Here is a 20,465-nt window from a genome sequence, read left to right on the forward strand (position 1 = left end):
GCTCAATGCACTACTATTTGTGTAAAAATTGACAAAATTAAATGAGAGTATGTATTTGTTTCCCTGTTATATTTTAGGAAGGGTCCAAATGGTGTAACTTCCTGGGAGTGACAATTTTCTGGAATGAATTGAACAGAACATTGAACTGAATATCAGTTTAACAGATTGTCATAACTATGACGCATCATTAAAGCAGTATATGCTGGATGCTGATGATGTATTTTAATGAATTATGCTTTTATGCATTATACAAAAGGCCATAAAAATGATTAAAAGCTGTAGGACATTAAAATGTATAAAGAATAGCCTTTTGATTAATTAAACATACAAACCCGATTCCAAAAAAGTTGGGACACTGTACAAATTGTGAATAAAAACAGAATGCAATGATGTGGAAGTTTCAAATTTCAATATTTTATTCAGAATACAACATAGATGACATATCAAATGTTTAAACTGAGAAAATGTATCATTTTAAGGGAAAAATAAGTTGATTTTAAATTTCATTGTATCAACACATCTCAAAAAAGTTGGGACAAGGCCATGTTTACCACTGTGTGGCATCCCCTCTTCTTTTTATAACAGTCTGCAACCGTCTGGGGACTGAGGAGACAAGTTGCTCAAGTTTAGGAATAGGAATGTTGTCCCATTCTTGTCTAATACAGGCTTCTGGTTGCTCAACTGTCTTTGGTCTTCTTTGTCGCATCTTCCTCTTTATGATGCTCCAAATGTTTTCTATGGGTGAAAGATCTGGACTGCAGGCTGGCCATTTCAGTACCCGGTTCCTTCTTCTACACAGCCATGATGTTATAATTGATGCAGTATGTGGTCTGGCATTGTCATGTTGGAAAATGTAAGATCTTCCCTGAAAGAGACGACATCTGGATGGGAGCATATGTTGTTCTAGAACTTGGATATACCTTTCAGCATTGATGGTGCCTTTCCAGATGTGTAAGCTGCCCATGCCACACGCACTCATGCAACCCCATACCATCAGAGATGTAGGCTTCTGAACTGAGCACTGATAACAACTTGGGTTGTCCTTGTCCTCTTTAGTCCGGATGACATGGCGTCCCAGTTTTCCAAAAAGAACTTCAAATTTTGATTCGTCTGACCACAGAACAGTTTTCCACTTTGCCACAGTCCATTTTAAATGAGCCTTGCCCCAGAGAAAACGCCTGCGCTTCTGGATCATGTTTAGATATGGCTTCTTTTTTGATCTATAGAGTTTTAGTTTAAGTATTCCTGAGCCCATGTTATGATTTCCATTACAGTAGCATTCCTGTATGTTATGCAGTGCTGTCTAAGGGCCCGAAGATCACGGGCATCCAGTATGGTTTTCCAGCCTTGACCCTTACGCACAGAGATTGTTCCAGATTCTCTGAATCTTTGGATGATATTATGCACTGTAGATGATGATAACTTTAAACTCTATGCAATTTTTTCTCTGAGAAACTCCTTTCTGATATTGCTCCACTATTTTTCGCCGCAGCATTGGAGGAATTGTTGATCCTCTGCCCATCTTGACTTCTGAGAGACACTGCCACTCTGAGAGGCTCTTTTTATGCCCAATCATGTTGCCAGTTGACCTAATAAGTTGCAAATTGGTCCTCCAGTTGTTCCTTATATGTACATTTAACTTTTCCAGCCTCTTATTGCTACCTGTCCCAACTTTTTTGGAATGTGTAGCTCTCATGAAATCCAAAATGAGCCAATATTTGGCATGACATTCCAAAATGTCTCAGTTTCAACATCTGATATGTTATCTATATTCTATTGTGAATAAAATATAAGTTTATGAGATTTGTAAATTATTGCATTCCTTTTTTATTCACAATTTTTACAGTGTCCCAACTTTTTTGGAATCGGGTTTGTACATGCTGTAAGTGAAGTGTTACCAAAGGTTCTTTGAGTTTAACAAGAAAATAGAGGCTGTACAAGAAACAGGGGGGAAACAATTTTTAAAAGGATCCATTTCTCTCAGGAAATGGACACATTGAAGACTATCATTAAATATTATAATTACTTCTCTCTCATTTCTTGCTCTTTCTCTATTTTTTATCTTTCTCTTTCAAGATCTCCCTTCCAGCCCTGTGGCTCAGTTCACCTTTCGACCCCTGCCCCCTCCTCCTCCACCACCCCACGCGTGCACCTGTGCCCGTCCAGCACCGGCTCCCCTTCCAGAGGTGGTGCAGAGGAGCACGCTGCCCGCCCGATGCCAACCACTGGAATCCGGGAACAAAGCTGGACAGGATGACAACGGGCAGACGCACAATACCTGGGCGCTGAACAGCAACATACCACTAGAGACTAGGTGAAATATGAACACACATACATTTGTTTTTCTATAATGCCTGGGGTCGTTCCATTGAATTCTGTTGTTTTATACTAAGCTAATGATGTTTTCTGCCCATTAACCTTACGCCTAAACAGCACCTTTTTGACATTTTTACTTTTTCATTGAGACATTTAGTGTTTTATAAAGCCATTTTCTTTGGTTCTTCATTGACACCCACATTTTAATCAAAATTTGGCCTACATAGACTCTCTTTATATGTGTTCAATTACAAGAAAGGAAGTTAAAACTTTAATGTAAAAGCTCGGAAGTAAAATAGAGATTGAAATGACTAAATCTTCTTGTCTTCAAACGAAAGAGAATGATGTGCATGAGTGTTTGTCTGTGAACGACAGATGGAGAGATATGATGGTGATGATGATGAAGATGAGATTGAGGGTTGACCTACTCTTCTGAAAGAGAGAAATGGGAGAGTAAATAAATGATGAAGGATAGACGTGTCTGCTTTGAGGGAGGAAATGAAGCTGTCTTCCTGGGGTGATTGTCTTACACGCACACAAACCCCAAAGATATTGATGAAAATGAAAGCTGCGTGCGTGTGCATGCATATGAGCACATCATGTATGTCAGCTTTTCTAGATTTCCAGCAAGGTGAATTTGGTAGCGGTCAAACTTATTTTGACTGAGAAGTTGAACAAACAATCATAGCCGAGTCACATATCCACTCTGATGCTTATAGCTATTATGTACCTGGAGAGATGTTTATTGTTTTATGAAGATTTGCCATATTGGTCAAGCATGTTGTTGTGATTAAATAAAGCCACCATTATACAAATCCAGCTGTCTCCAAACAATACCTAATAACAGATTTCAAGTATTCTGAACTATGCTAAGCACTGCAGAACCTTTTCTAAACCCACCATAAACAGCAGGCAGAAATGGAATGGTTATGTTGGCGGCTATTAGAGGAATACTGGGTAATTTGGCCCTTATACATTTTTCCCAGCAGCTTCAGTCATGTTTCTTAAACATCACTTTATTCCTTTTAAAGGAGAATGAAGTGTCTGAAAGAAGCTAAGAGTAAAAGTGTAGAAATGTAACCTCGCTTGCTAATGGAGTTTAAATTGCCATACACTTTGGCTTGTAACTGGCCACAGAGTGAATGCCACCAATTCAGATATTTTCTTTAAGATTTGGGGGTTAAAGAAAAACGGATTTACCAATTTTCTAGAGTGGTTTGAAAAATCCTGCCAACTGCTGCAGGAAAGTCCTCAGGTTAAAGGATTGCCTGAGAGATTCTAGCCAGGCCGATCCGAACGCCCGATGACATTGGCGTTGTATCGAGAACGTGTCATCGTCATGGTGATGTCTATACCTGCTGACATGTTGCTCTCTCCCAAATGAACTTTCTCAATTAAATCTGGATCAATAGACCAACATTAATGCACAGAAGAGAATCTCTCCCATCAGCATATTATTCCAAACACTCGCTGATTCAGTCGCCATACACTGTATATGTACTTTATGGAATACAGTAGATGATATACATATGAGGTTTTAATAGAAAGAAGCATCATTCTCATGCAGATGTCTCCCCTCAGATTTTACCTAGTCGATTTTCCCAATAAAAATATATTGAAATGTATTTGTATTTAATATCTAAACATGTTTAATATAATATACAATAAAAATATTGAATAATGAAATATTTTAAAATATATTTTCAAATATTTATATTTATTCAAATATCTCGATTTGATCAGTCAAGTTGAAGCTGCACTTTTCCATATAATGGGAATGCATGGTGATCACTGGTGTGTTTTTTATGTCTTATCTTGCATTATCCACCCAGTGACTCAGGTGTTCTATATAAAAATCACAGCGTCATTTCAATTTGTTTTCTCTATGCATACAGTTTTTCAAAAGTGTTTAGATTAAACACAGTAGCCACCTTGACTTGAATTCAAGGCTCTGAGATTTTAGTGAAAAAAATAGTCAGTGGAATAGAATATTTATTTTGAGACTGTAGAAATCTGATTTGTAAAACTGTGATCTCCTGTGTTCACACCTGCTCTTTTCGTTCTCTCTTTTTGTCTTTTTTCCTTCGTCTCAATCTTTCTCTTTGTTTTTCAAAGTGTTAATTGTTATTTATTTATTCTACAGTAAATAAAGACAGGATTAGTTCTGCGTGTCTAAGTGTGAAATTAACTTTCTCTTTTTTTAATGGCTGAGGTAAACTGTAATTTTTCTCTCAGTCTCAAGCCTCATTTTACCATTGCATGCTCATTTAAACGCTCCTTTCACGGCTTGGTATGGCATCCCTGTTAGACACTCTAAACAAATAACCAAAACTTGCTTGTGTGTATCTGCTGGGTGCTTTCTAATTGACTCAACTCGCCTTTAGTACTTGACTTGTATTTGACCCTCGAACAGTTTTTCTTGACATCTTGACATTGACAAGTGCTTTGGTCATTTAGTCTCTATGGGAAGAAAGCATTTTAATTAGGGCTGTCAATTAAATGTATTCATTTAGTGCAATTACTTAAATAAAAAATGTTTTAAAAGTAAAAATATATATTGCATCGATTGGACGGATTGACAAACTAGATTTTACAAAATAGATTGATATGGGGGGAAAGAAACAACATCTAATGTCACTTTTTGCAATGTCTATTCAGTGATTTACTTGTCAGCCACAATAATATGTTTTTATAATATATCAAACTAGTTATGATTAATGCAATCTGCATTTCATGTAATAAATTTGATTAAAATTGTTTATATGTGTTAACCTTAATTGGTACATTTTTAAGTATGTGCATTTGCGAGTCTCCTCGTGTGAGCAGGGGTAGTTTCGGTAAATTTGTTGGACCCGAATGTCCCTGGAAATACAGTGAAACCTGAAACGACTTATTTTGTGGGGACCTTTGGGAAGTCACAACAATGAAAGCAACATCATAAATAGACTAAACTGTGTTTCAATAAAAATCTAAAATTGCCAAAAGCTGTGTGTAGGGGGTAGGGTTTTGTTTTGGGTGCAGTAATTACCTTAATTTAAACAACAGATGGGAAGTGCCTACTATAATATAAACAGAGGTGTGTGTGTGTGTGTGTGTGTGTGTGTGTGTGTGTGTGTGTGTGTGTGTGTGTGTGTGTGTGTGTGTGTGTGTGTGTGTGTGTGTGTGTGTGTGTGTGTGTGTGTGTGTGTGTGTGTGTGTGTGTGTGTGTGTGTTCAGTTTTTTCCCATCATCTTCACTCCATATCGATGTCATCATGCTTTTTTTGCCTCATCAGCATATGAACTTGTAAATGTGTTTAGACTGATCTACCTTTCAATGATTTTGGTCCTTTTTATTGATTGACCCTTTGTGCCTTTGGAAGAGTTGCGCACATTTACCCTGCTCCATCACTAGCTGATGTTGCAATGGGATCAATTGCTGTTGAGAATCCATGTGTATCTTGGGAATTTGAAGATCTTTCTTCTGTTACCTTTGGGCTTTTAACCTAAAAGCTGTTACCAATTTCCCAATTGCTATCTGTCAATCTGTCTGTCATCGTGATGAAGCGGTTAAACGGCCGTGTATCTGTGCCTGTGTGTTACACACACTAACCGATCTAGCCACATGTCATGATAAAAAAAAGGGGAACTTTGATTTTAAAATGAAAGAATAACTACATAGTGCTTTAAGAAGTCAGATTGACTTGACACATCAAGCAGTGACAGAACTGTCCTGAATTGTGACATGATATACTTCATTTAAAACTAATTTAAGCTTCTTTTTTTCCCATTATTTTTTGTTTTATTATATTATAAGAGATAATTTTATTATAAGCTGTCTCAGAAACATTATCACATATTCAATGAACTGTATACAAACAGATGCCATGAAAATCACCAGACTTTTTTTCTAATTCTTTTAAAATGGTTATGCATGCTGCTTTTTGACTACATATTAAAGGTGCAATATGTAATATTTTCTGTCCGCTAAAGGTCGCTAGAGGCCTATACAAAACAAAGGCGTAGCTTGATGACGTCAAGTTTGAGCGCGGAATCTTGGGACGTGCGATTGTTAACATTACTGTAGTATGAAGCAGAGCAGGACCAAGTGTTGTGGGAGCTGAACAAGGCCGCTGGAGCGATTGCGCAACACACAAATAAAAATGCCTATTAAAATATATAAAAGTGTCTTTGGTGTTTCCATGATTTTAACAAAATAAAATCGGAAACCGAGGGCAACATGGGTATGACGCAATTGACAGGCGACTCCATATATATCCCGGAGCCTTGGTTAAAATTGCAATTTTCTCATGATTTACAAATAGTTGGAAACATTTGGGATATTGTAAGTACAAAGTGAGTATTGTAAGTGAACAAAATATATAACGCTGGCCTACTGTGGTTTTTGGATATTTTACTGCAAAAATCTTACATATTGCACTTTTAACTTAAAGACTGAATATTAGATTACTTCTAATATTTCTAAAATGACTAGAGCTTATTTTTCACACCAAAAGTGTGAATTTTAAAAAAGCTTGAGTTTTAGCGAATTTTTAAAAAGCTAAAAGATTATTAAAATGGTGGAGAGAAATTACAGTGAACACCTAAAATGTAAAAATATTGCTTATATATTCTTTTAAATTTTAAGTTGTTTTTTTTTAAGTGTTATTTTTCTTGTTTTAATTTGGTAACTGCCCACCATTGTAACATTAGTTAGTGCAAAGCAACACCAGGACTGTGTATCTCTGAGTAAATTGTTTTTAAGTAGGCACCTTTTAATTACTCTAAGAATGGACTCCTCTGTGTAATTAATATCATAATTAATCTAAGGGATGTTATCTATTAATTATGGCTCATTAATCTCTGGTGCTAAATATCTGTAATTAAATGCACGTGAGAGCAAATGACTCCAATTAGTAACCAAAGCAAGTGAGAGAAATTACACACTCCGACTGCACCTCTCCCTTTTTCTCACACCATCTCTCTCTTGCTCTCTCGGTCTCTCTTTGGCTCTGTTTTCCAGGTGTAATTTATTTTTAGATGTATTTTTTGAGCTATTCATGATCAAATTGATTGACAAATCAAATGGAACATAACACGGTGGTTCCTTTCCTTTACAGGCACTTCTTGTTCAAGCATGGTTCGGGTTCGTCTGCCATTTTCAATGCGGCCAGTCAGAATTACCCTCTGACATCCAGCACGGTGTATTCGCCACCTCCGAGGCCTCTACCCAGAACCACCCTCTCCAGACCGCTCTTCTCATTCAGTAAACCCTATCGCTGCTGTAACTGGAAATGTACGGCTTTGAGCGCCAGCGCAATTACGCTGACTCTTGCTCTACTGCTGACGTACATCATCGGTGAGTTTCTTATCTCTCCACCTCTGCTTTATGCCTCTCTCTCTCTCTCTCTCTCTATCCATGGCTGCTGTCATGCTGGTTGGGGTCATATGGAATTAGCAGAACTCACACTGTGAAAAACTCTATTAGAGAGATGAATATTTATGAACGAGGGATGAGGGAGAACAAGACATGAAAGAGTAAATATCCCACAAGGCCGTTCAGAGGTTAATGGTGTTAAAGTTTTGTTTAGCCAAGTCACCGTGTGTGTCTGAGAGAAAGAGAGACATGTGCTTATGCACCTCAGTGTACTGACTTAATTTTCTCTGGCTTTCACCCTCTCACAGGCATTTCTCTGGAAAATCTCACTAAAAAATGATGTGTGTTTTAGAGAAAAACATTAGGGTAAAAGGTTTCATCCATTAACGCTTGAAAGGCTACAGTTAATAAAGTTTCTGGTCAGAAGTTCACACGGCAGCCTCTTAAACACTAATCATGTGTCTGGGAGTGTGTTTCTCTCTAATGAAATGAGGACCTGTGCAATTCCCAAACACGTTTCAATGCTTTCTTGAGAATCTAACGTTCGTGATGTTCATTTCTGTTCTACTGTGTGTATATCTGTTCTGAACACATTCCGTTTGGAATTATGGCTTTCCACAATAAACTTGTTTCTTTACACAAAAACAGAGACCTTACAGGAGTAAATAGAATTTCAGAAATTAAAACTATTATGGCCATTCATAAATTAAATGTTAATTGAATCATTTGTGCAAATTCGTTAAAATTATTATTATTATTATTAGTAGTAGTAGTAGTAGTAGTAGTAGTAGTAGTAGTAGTAATTAATTAATTTATGTATTTATGTATTTATTTATATTTATACACTACCATTCAAAATTTTGGGATTAGTACAATTTTTTCTCTTATGATATTTGATAAAAAATACAGTAAAAAACAAACAAATATTATTACAGTTAAAATAACTTTCTATTTAAATATATTTTAAAATGGTCATTTTTACTTTAACTGATCAATTTAATGCATCTTTGCTGGAAAAAAAAAAGCATTTGTTTCAAAAACAAAAAATCTTCAACTCATCAAAACTCAAAAACTCATCAACATTTGGACAGTAATGTGTATACAGTATATTTATTTATTTTTAAAGAGTGTTAACAATTTGCACTGTGGGTCAACAAACGCAGCAGAACACTGCAGTCTAGTATAGTGTACTGGAATTGTACGTCATTGCTTCATTACTGTACTACGTCATTTTTTTTCCCTCATGGCAATTTTATCCTCTTGATAATGAATTTAATATTTGGGTGAACTATTCCTTTAATTATGCCATAGACATGATTTGCTAGATGTGATTTTTGCTGTGTATGTGTGCACATGTGCATGCTCTGGAGATTTGCCATTAATGATCGTATGGTCGTCTTTCACCCCATCGTTAGTGGCACTCTGTCTAAACAGATGCAATCCGTCTGCTTTGTCTCTTGGCTTTCATTCTTATCCAGCAATCTAAATGTGTTCTCAGTTCATTTTCTGTGCAAATGAAGGAAAGCAAATGGATAAAGGGAATAAAGATAAAGAGGAACATAAAGAACGAATGAATCTGCATTATCTTCACATGCTGAACAAAAACTTTTGTCCTGTCGAGTAAAAGCATCACAAATGAGAAGAAAAGGACCCATAAAACATGGTAACTGGAAATGTGACTGTGTTGTGTGCCGGTGCTGAAGTGTAATTTAATTGGCCAGTTGGCATATCGTAAATATTCTTTCTAAAACATCCCATTGTCTTTTAGGGTAGTGTTAGGGTTGGGTTAAGGTTAGCATCAGGCCAATGTAATTCTGCAAAAAATACTGTTCTTACTTAGAATTTTTTGTTTTGTTTCCAGTCCAAATATCTAAAACTTCTTAGATCAAGAAGCATTTACTTGACAAGTAAAAAATTATTTTCTTGTTTTTAGGAAAAATAAGTCAAAATTAAGTGAGTTTTTCCTTAAAACAAGCAAAGTAATCTGCCAGTGGGGTAAGTAAAATAATCTTAATCCAAACTGAAAACAAGATTATATATCTTATTTTTGGCTTGATATAAGATTTTACTTACCCAACTGGCATAATTTTGACTTATTTTTCCTGAAAACAAGAACATAGTTTTTACTTGTCAAGAAAATGCTTCTTGATTTAAGAAGTTTAGGATATTTTGACTAGAATCAAGACAAAAACTCTAAGTTAGAACAGCATTTTTTGCAGTGGGGGATGGAAAAAAAGACCATAGATTTGACTCATTTTTCAGTTTTGTTTAAAAAAGTGTTGTCATAATCATTACGGATTATTTATTTATTTATTTATATAAAAATACATTTTAAAAAGTATTTTCTGAGGTAGTGCTTGTATTTAATCTGGAATATTACTTTAAAAATTGTACAAGTTGTTAATTGGAGCTGAGACTTATGTACTGGTAACTGAAAGCATTATTAGCCAAAATATTTAAAAAACACACAGGGTGAGATGTGTGTAATTTTATGGATGATAGACTTTTAGAAATTTAATGTTAAGTTATATCATAAGAGCTTTCGGTTGAATTTGTTCAGGCATGAGTATATAATTATCATTAGGGAAAGAATAAGGGACAGTATTGAGTTTCCAGTTTAGATTAAGGTCAGATGTTTTAATAGAGTGTTTATCCTAAGAGAAGGGTTTTAATTGGTTTGTGTGTATATTTAATTGAATGAATTTAATGAGGCTGTATCATCTGGCCTCACCACAATTTTTACTTTAACAAGCACACATTAGGTACCAGACTTGCACACGCTACGAAGACATTAAGTGAGGTGTGAGTGTGTGTGTTTTTGTTATGTCCTAATTGAGTCAAGGACCCTGCAGGGACAGAGAGAGACAATCAATAATTGTTGATGAAAATGTATCAAAGGCACTGAGTGAATCTCTCTCTCTCTCTCTCTCTCTCTCTCTCTCTCTCTCTCTCTCTCTCTCTCTCTCTCTCTATGTGTGTGTTAAAGAAAGAGGGTTTAAAGGGGGTTTTAAAGTTTTTTTTAAAGTCATGATGCATCATAATAACAGTGCAGTGTGGCGAACATTTTATTACGTACGTGATTTTTTGGAGGTGTGTCAAAGGTAGGTTTTTGTGGGTTTGTGTTGCTCACTTCAGAGGGATAAATGGGAGGTGTTTTTTGTGTGAGTGCAATGACCCAGATAGCTGATAGTATCCAGGGGACTAAGTAAGATGGTTTCAGTGAGACGAACCTCCATCAATCCAAACTAAAAATGTCAGCACAAAAGCTAAAATGTCCAGCCACATCAGCCAGATTTTAATTATCTTGATTTATGGTGCTATAATGGCTTCAAACTCTGTCAGAAGATAGCAGAAATCAAAGATAATGTTAAAGAAAACTAAATTACCTATTATACTTTTTAAAATACATTTTACATTTTACAAATACATTTGTTTGTTTGTTTTTAGTTTTGAACTATAAGGGAGCATTATACATCATACTGTGACAGGACAGACTGAAATGAACAGATCTTGTTGTAATGATTTTTTGGCCTAATATACACACTGAATAGGCATTTCTGACTAACGGTGAGCAGTTATATGTTAATGAATTTGAGTTTCTGCCATCACATTCAAGCATTTCAGGATGAGCTGTTTTTATGAGGATGAGCTGAATTGCAATATATTTTTGGACTGGGTCAGAAGTTTTGAGTTTAGAAAGTTTCTTTATTATTTTATTATAGTACACTGAACTCTTATTTCAAAAGATGAAGAAAAATTTGATCTCTCAAGATATGATTCCTTTAACTTACTCCGCCAGATAAACAATGGAGAAAATAAAGTGAGCTCTTTTCACTGGTTGTAGTAAATATCTTTGTTGGACTGTGATTGGCTAGAAGAATATACAGGGTCCGTGGCATTAAAAACCTTGAAAACCACCTGGCTTATGTCACTATAAACTGGACAACTTCATTTATTCCAGAATTTCTTTTTATTGAATGTGGATTTACTGAATCTGACAGTGAAAGAAAAAAATCCACCGGTAAATGATGGAGCGGTGTAGGACATGGCAGTACAGAAAGAGGTGAGGCATCATTGTGAGGGCGTGGTAAGCTGAGACTGGGTGGAGAAGGCGGGAACACATTCAACATTAAAAGCGCAAAAGGCCATGGAGCAGGAAGAAGTCGACATATGGGTATGAACGTGGGTGTAGTTTTCTCTCCGGTGAATCTGGCATCCGCTGCTGTATTATTCATTTTCACTTTATACACACATGCTGTTCGTGATGTTTCCTACTACCTAACACATGCATAATAGAGCAGACATATATGAGATCTATATATGCATACACAATAACACATGCACATTTTTACTAGGGTTGTCAGTCTCTGTTGAATGATTCAGTTGCTGATCATTGCTTTTATCTTTCACATAGTTTTTACACACACATACACTCAATGCTTTTTGCAATTTTACTAATTTGAAGTTGTGAAAAGGACTTCATATCTTCAAAAGCAGTTGAAAATGGATGCATGTTGATGGATCATAATGTGTCTTTTTATGATCAAAACACTAGATCAATGAAAAAAACCCACAACAATCCAGAAGACCCCACTCAGTAGAGTGGCTTTCTGCCATTTCTCTTAAAAGGGATGAAATCAAACAGTTGCTTTTTCATGTATCTCTGTGTGTTTGCAGGGGATAAAGACACACCCTAAGGCTAAGCAATAGGGGGTTTTGGCTGCTGTATAGGAAAGCATGTTGTTCAGAGAACACATAAACACTTGAATTTGTATATTTGGTTGTCTTTGTGAGTGAAATGCCAGTGGTCACATAGATCTATTCAAATAAACTGCAGCTTATAAAGCTAGTACTACAAAAACAGGCTGAAAGGTGAAGTTGTTGTAAGGTCCTTTGGTTACAGCTCATTCAGAGTGATAGGATGACTTTATTAACATGTTAGTCTGCCCCATGAGAGGTGTTTCATCAGATAAAGCTTTATCCCAGCTTCACATCCACTGCTTTTTTCTGCTTTGGAATGTTTCTGCAACTTAAATGTTGCAGTGTTGAATTTAATCTTTAGCTCATTTTTAAATAAACATTTTCAAACTGTACATTATAATGTTGTGATGTCTAAATACACTTGGAGCATGATTGATTTTAGTTTTCAGTCTTTTTTAATTATCTAATTAAATAACCTGAGAATTTTTACGCTTGGCCTTACATAAAAGGTTATCAGACATAACGTGAAAATAATTATCAGCTTCCTTTCTTTTTCTTTACCCTTTTAATGCTTTTCATCTATCATGTATGTTTACGTAAAACTCTCTGAACTTTGAAAGGAATTAGAGCAAGAACAAATTTATTGACACAGGCTGCTTGCTTTTATTTAAATATCAATTTTCTCAGAAGAACTAAAAAAAAATTGACACATGAGATGATTGTTGACATAGGAGTATAGAGCTATAATAAAATTATGAATAAAATATAAAATTATTGAATTGCGTAGCTCAGAACATTTAGTCTGGATGAATTAGATGAGAAATGCTTTTTGTTGCAGACTGAAAAATCTGAAGCCCAAGCTTGATGTTGTTGAGATCTCTAGAGGAGACAAGTATGAGATTACGAGAGTACTTTTTACTTTCTCAGAAGAAAGATCTCTCTTTCATTTTACTTTCCATTTAATATATATATATATATATTTATTCATTTAGCAGACGCTTTTATCCAAAGCGATTTGCAAATGAGAAATACTTAAACAAAAGCAATTCACAAAAGTGCCACAATAAAAAGTTCCAAAATTGCTTGGAAAAGTACAAAGTACAAGTTATTGCAGAGATATATATATATATATATATATATATATATATATATATATATATATATATATATATATATATATATATATATATATATATATATATATATATATATATATATATATATATATATACTGTAGGTGAGAGGGTAGAGAATGGAGAGATTTTTTTCCATTAACAGTTGTGAGGTGTCTTTACTTGTTTTTGAAGGTAGACAGGGATTCACCTTTTCTGATGCAGTCAGATGGAGAAGATCATTCCACCATCGAGGGACAATGAATGTGAAGGTTTGAGAGAGTTATTTTGCACCTTTGTGCTGGTACCATGGCTCTCACTGATCGACTGCAGATTTCTGGAGGGAACATTGATTTACAGTAGTGAGTGGAGGTAAGAGGGTACAGATCCGGTGAGTATTCTGTATGCAAGCATCAGTGCCTTGAACTTGATGCGGGCAGCAACTGACAGTTAGTGGAGTGAGACAAAGAGAGACATAACATGCACTCTCTTGGGTTCGTTAAAAACCACTGCTGCATTCTGGATCATTTGCAGAGGTTTGATTGTGGCTGAAAAGCGCATTACACAGTAGTCTAGTCGAGTGAGCTTTGGCAAGGAAGTGTGCTGCATGCTTGAATAGGAAGAGTCTAATTTTGCAGAGATTTCATTTGTAATTTTTATTTTTGTTTTACTTTAGGGTGAAGTATGTAAATTCTGCATAACTAAACAAAATTGCGAAAAAAATCATTTATCAGTAATTTATAGATACTGTGCATCAAGCTAAAAAATTACATCATCCTTTGATGCAAATTTTGACAAGCATCTCATCACCATTTCCCATATTTGTCTCCTTTTATCTGCCAGTTTCTGCACGTTGTGTGTAGAAATAAATGTGTCTATGCATTCACAGATTAATTCCACTTCATTTGCATTCGTCAGCACGCAGTCAGCTTTTATCAGCAGCAGTCACTTGTCATTTTACCGTTCAAGATGGCCGCAAATGCAGGTGTTTGCGCACAACGCCTTGCAACAACGCCTAGCAACAAAGCCTAAAATCAAAGAAATACGCCTTTAAACTTTGTTTAAGGTGTTACTGCACTATCAATAAGGCTATTATTCAAAATAAATAAATAAATCGATTGTTTAATAATGCCGAGAAAAGTGGGACAGAAAGGACACCATCTGTCAGCTACCACGCCGCCACCAAAGAACATCAGCTCGGATGAGGAGGGCGCCGATGGCGCCAGAGAAACCTCGGAAATTTTGAAGAAACTTGAACAATTTCGCGCTGAAACAGCAGGAAATTTCAACGAGCTAAAACAGGAGGTGAGCGACATAAATGGACACTTTGGACAGTTAAAAATAAGAATGGATGATGCCGAAGAAAGGATTGCACTTAACGAAGACCGTGAAATGGAGTTAACCAAAGTGCTTTTCCACATGATGTGCAAGCAAAAGCAACTCGAGGATAAATGTGAGGATTTGGAAAGCCGTGCTCGGCGAAAAAACGTGAGAATTTATCTGGTACCGGAGAAGACAGAAGGAAATGATATGAATGCTTTTCTTGAAACACTTTTCCGTGATAAACTTAATATTCAGGAAGAGATTCATATTGAAAGAGCGCATCGTGCAACAGGTGTCTTCGCGGGCCGCAAAGAACAAGCTAGGTCCATAATTGTTCGTCTTCGAAGTTACAAGGAGAAACAAAGAGTGTTACAGGCCGCATGGTCCAAGAAGGACATCAGGATCAATGATCGAAGGATTTATTTTGATGAAGATTTCACAGCTGATGTTTATAGAGAACGTACAATGTACAGAAGCGTGAGGAAGCAACTTCAAGAACGAAATATTAAGTCACGTATATTGTTCCCTGCAAAACTCAAATTGTACTTGCAAGATGGAAAAACAAAAATCTTTGCTACTCCTCGGGAAGCAGCCGATGGATTACAGGAGTTTGGAGTAACAATGGAAGCTTCGCAAAGGGAGCCGGACTGGGAGACAGCTCTGCGGGCGGCAGGCTGGCATTCTCCCCGCAGTAGGAGCAGACGCGTTCCCTTTGGTGAGGTAATAGCCAGCGTTACAATTCTCCGTCAGTCTTTGGACAACTATGGAATGGATAAGACAATGGACAAATAAGGTATGTGGAGAATAACGTTGTGACAAGGAAAATAGGGTCGAAAGGCCCACAGACAACATAAACAAACTTTAAATGGCCGCGTGTGAACAAACACTCACAACATGGACTGAAAATGAATGTCAATTTTATGATTATGAGCATGAATTGGACCCTGTGGCAAATTTACATCAATATATAAATGATACGTGTAAATATTATACGGACGCTGAATTTAAAAATAATATTAAAATGAATGGTACATTTTCATTGATTCATTTCAATTGTAGGAGTCTGTATTCAAATTTTGGTAAAATACTTGATTATTTAAAATCATTTGAAAACAGATTCACTGTTATAGCTTTGTCTGAGACCTGGTTAACTGAGGATAAAGGGGCTGAATTTCATTTTGAGGGTTATGAATTGTACTATGTTAACAGAAATAATCGAAAAGGAGGTGGAGTGGTACTATATGTTTGTAGTGATTTGAAATGCAAAGTAATTGAGCGAATGACTACTGTAGTCGAAGATTTAATGGAATGCCTAACAGTTGAGATTGAAATGGAGAAGCAAAGAAATATTGTAGTTACATGTGTGTATCGAACTCCGGGATCTAGTGTAAAAACATTTACAGAGAATTTGGAACAATTATTAGTTGGGATGAATGTTAATAAAATGTCTATATTTTGTGGTGATTTTAACATTAACCTGTTAAATGTATCACGTCATATGAGCAGTTCAAATTTCTTGGATGTAATGTACAGTAGAGGCTTTCATCCTGTAATTACTAGGCCTAGTCGAATAACTTCAGATTGTGCAACATTAATAGATAATATTTTCATAAATGTAGTAAACACCTTTAAAAGTGGTCTATTGATAAATGATATAACAGATCATTTGCCAATATTTATATCTCATTGTTGTGAAGTTAACAATAAGACGCAGAAACAAAGTAAAGTTATTCGGGTAAGAACTGAGGAGATGATAAATAAGTTCAGGTATGATTTATTGAAGGATGATTGGGTTAATGTCTATAAAACTGATAACGTGAATAAGGCCTATGAAGAATTTTTGCATAGATATTTATTGTTGTATAATAAAAATTGCCCAACAAAAATATTGGGGGACAGAGCAAGGTCTGACAAGAAACCTTGGATAACAAAAGGCATTCTAAAAGCCTGTAAAAAGAAAAACAAACTTTATATGAATTTTATAAAATATAGAACAATATATGCGGAAAGACAATATAAGGTTTATAAAAATAAGCTAACAAGTATAATGAGACGGGCAAAAAAAGATTATTATACCAACATGTTACAAGAAAACAAAAATAATATTAAAGGAATGTGGAAAGTGTTGCGGAATGTTATGGGGAATAAAGTGATTAGTAGTTGCCCACAGTATTTAATAAATGAACAGAATAAAGAAATCCGAGCAGAAGAAATGGCAGATGAATTTAACTCTTTTTTTGTCAATATTGGGCCAAATCTTGTCAAACCTACCCTTTCATATAATGGAGAGACAAATTGGAAAGGTGAAAGCAAAGTTGTACAGTCCTTGTATCTTGGAGAAGTTAGTGAGACAGAAGTAATTAGTATTGTGTCTAAGGTTAAAAGTAAAAAATCATGTGATAATGACAGTCTAGACATGTTTATTGTCAAGAAAACTATAGACTGTATTAGCAAACCGTTAACATATATAATTAATCTTTCATTTAATACTGGAGTTTTTCCTGATCAAATGAAGGTGGCTAAGGTTATTCCATTGTTTAAGTCTGGAGATAGGTATAGTCTCACTAACTATAGGCCTATATCTTTGCTTTCTCAATTTTCCAAAATATTGGAGAAAATTTTTGTTATAAGACTAGATTTGTTCCTTGAGAAACATTCATTGTTATCTGATAGTCAGTATGGTTTCCGGAATAACCGTTCAACTGCCTTAGCTTTGATGAAAATTATAGAGGACATTACATCAGAATTGGAAAATAAAAATTTTACTGTTGGTGTCTTTATTGACATTAAAAGGGCCTTTGATACCATTGACCATGGTATCTTAATATCTAAGTTACAGGCATATGGCATCAGGGGTATAGTATTAAAATGGTTGACTAGTTATTTAGAAAATAGGGAACAGTATGTTTATTATGCAGGACATGTATCTAAATGTAAAAAAAAATATTTGTGGGGTTCCACAAGGTTCTGTATTAGGGCCAAAACTTTTTATTTTATACATCAATGATCTTTGTGAAGTGTCAAAAATATTACGTTTTGTTCTTTTTGCAGATGACACAAATTTCTTTAGTTCTGGAAGAAATTTAAAAATACTATTGACCACAATTCAAAGAGAAATGGTCCTACTTCAAAAATGGTTCAAGAATAATAAACTTTCATTAAATTTAAGTAAAACAAAGTTTATGCTGTTTACAAATAATAAATGTACCGAAAAAATCAATCTGAGCTTAAATGGAACTAATATTGAAAGAGTTTATGAATTTAGGTTTTTGGGTGTTATTATAGATGAGAAATTAAAATGGAAGCCACACATTTCTTATGTAAAAAAGAAAGTTTGTAAAAACCTTTTTGTCATGAGCAAAATTAAGGATATGGTAAACTACACTGCAATGCGAACTTTGTATTGTTCATTAATTTTACCTTATTTTTTGTACTGTTTGGAAGTGTGGGGTAACTCATGTGTCACAAATTTAATGCCTCTAATTATTTTACAAAAAAGAGCCATAAGAATTATACATAGAGCTTTTCCAAAGGAACACACTTCTGAACTTTTTTTGAAATCAGGACTATTAAAATTGAAAGATTTGGTTGTTCTGCAAACGTTATTAATAATGCATAAAGCAAGACATAGCCTGTTACCATGTGGCCTGCAAAGTCTTTTTATTAAAAGCGAAAGCAGTAGGAGAGTATATGATTTCAAACAGCCGTTAGTTAGAACTACTTTAAAACAAATGTGTATTTCTGTTGCAGGTGTAAAACATTGGAACTCCTTGGAAGCAGATTTAAAAAAATGTTCAAACATTATTCAATTTAAGAATAAATGCAAACAAAAAATGGTGAAATTTTATGTAAATGTTTGATTGTGTATATGATTGTGTAAATTAGGCTATTGTAAATGATTGTGTACATGATTGTGTAAATTAGGCTATTGTAATTTGATTTTGCCATCTATATTTCTGTTACTTTCTTTGAAATAAGACTGGGGTAGGTTAAATAAGAATATTGTTCTTCATCCTACTCCTGAGTTTGCACTGTAAATTTACAGTATGTAATTATTTTGTTAAATTGTTGTTGTTGTTTTTTGAGTAATTTGTGCAAGCGCAAATAAATAAATAAATAAAAAAAAAATAAAAATAAAATTTAGCAGGCTCCTTTGAACCAGGGTGATGTACAGTGCTCTGAGTGCACTAACAGTCCTGCTGAAAAATACCACAGTTTAGGATCTCCCCTGTGATTTGGTAACCCACCCTGGGTTTAGATGGGGTGATGTGTTTCTGACTAAGATAATAAACAAAAAGCTTTTACCAGTCCTGAAACCAGCAACAATGTATTGATACCGGGTATGCCTCATACGTCCTGAAAAGTGAAGCTGCGGGCTCTTTGTTCGTCCCCTGGTGGCTGGATGCAGTACAGGTCATAAACCTTGCCCTCTCCATTCAAAAGAACGAGACTTGAGTCAAAACATAAAAAGAAATTATGCTTCAAATTGAAATTTTCTGAAAGATGGTTTTGGTCATTTAAGGTAGTTGTTATCACGCTGATATATATTCAGTTGTTCGTTTTTTTGTGATAAGTTTGATTTTAGCTAGCAATTTGATGCTATAGAAACAGGGCGTGCCATCATGATTGACGGTTGATTGACAGCTCGTCTGAGGACTGTCGGAGCTTTGAGGGGAGACTGAAAATATACAACTAACTATTAATTTTACATTTCTGTGTTATTTCACACCGACAAAATCAGTAAACTGTACTAACCGACCTACAGGATCTGACGGATCACTGAGCTTTTCTTGGTAACGTTAAATGATGGCTTCATAAGCTAATTAATTAATGTTATTAGTTAAGATAACACGCCTAACGTTAGCCATGACGGGAAAAAGTAGATGATCGTTATCTGGCAGTTAATAATTATTTTCATGGGTATAAAATAATAATTAGCAGGACAAAATCGATCTCCTGTAACGTTAGTTTAACTTTATTTAAAATGGCAGGACCGTTTCTGACATTTTAGAGTTGTTTCTAGTGGCATATTACAGACCTGCCAGTATGTACGCATTTTGCGTAGTTGGTACGCATTTTGACCTCAAAGTACGCTGGTACGATTTGTCACTCTATACTACGCAAAAACCCGGTGAGTCCTCTGTGCACGCGTAGTACTCAAATTCAGTTCAACCAATTATAGTGCTGGGTTCGTTTCCCCAAATAGCAAGCGGGGATGGTTGACAAATGCGTACGGCCTATCATTAAAAAGAGACTGCATATCGAAATCCCGCTCAATCCTCCTTCCACTCCTGCCGTCTGTACAGTACAGCAGTCACTTCTGACTCCTTGAGGTAAACGGGTATAAAATGCTCAAGTAATGTTGAACAACAAATCTAAATAAAATTGAAATTGCTATATGGCTTAGTGATTATGAAAATGTTGTGATGTGTGACTGACAAGCGCGAGTCCGGAGAAACAGGCATTTATTTATGTATTCTCAGTGTTGAGAAACGTATAGCCTACATGTGTTGCGATATTGTGTACATACTAACTAAAGTACCTAATTATGTTACATAGCCTGCTTTTGTATGAAAACTAGCACGTTAGTTACTTATGCATAAAGTACCGTGCTGCGCGAGCTCTCTCTCATAAACACAAAAGCGCGCGTGAGTACAG

General features: G+C 35.4%; 1 protein-coding gene across 4 annotated transcripts in view; it reads left to right on the forward strand.

The window, feature by feature from the left end:
• Positions 1 to 20,465, forward strand: part of tenm1 (teneurin transmembrane protein 1) — a 186,616-nt gene that overhangs the window by 89,596 nt on the left and 76,555 nt on the right. For all 4 annotated transcript variants that reach the window (XM_067406084.1, XM_067406086.1, XM_067406087.1 and 1 more), the window contains exons 4-5: positions 2,077 to 2,314; positions 7,415 to 7,653. In XM_067406084.1, the coding sequence (XP_067262185.1) occupies positions 2,077 to 2,314; positions 7,415 to 7,653 (477 nt within the window). The remainder of the gene's footprint in view (positions 1 to 2,076; positions 2,315 to 7,414; positions 7,654 to 20,465) is intronic.

The sequence above is a fragment of the Chanodichthys erythropterus genome, chromosome 13 (genome assembly GCF_024489055.1).
Source record: "Chanodichthys erythropterus isolate Z2021 chromosome 13, ASM2448905v1, whole genome shotgun sequence".
Classification (NCBI taxonomy): Eukaryota; Metazoa; Chordata; class Actinopteri; order Cypriniformes; family Xenocyprididae; genus Chanodichthys; species Chanodichthys erythropterus.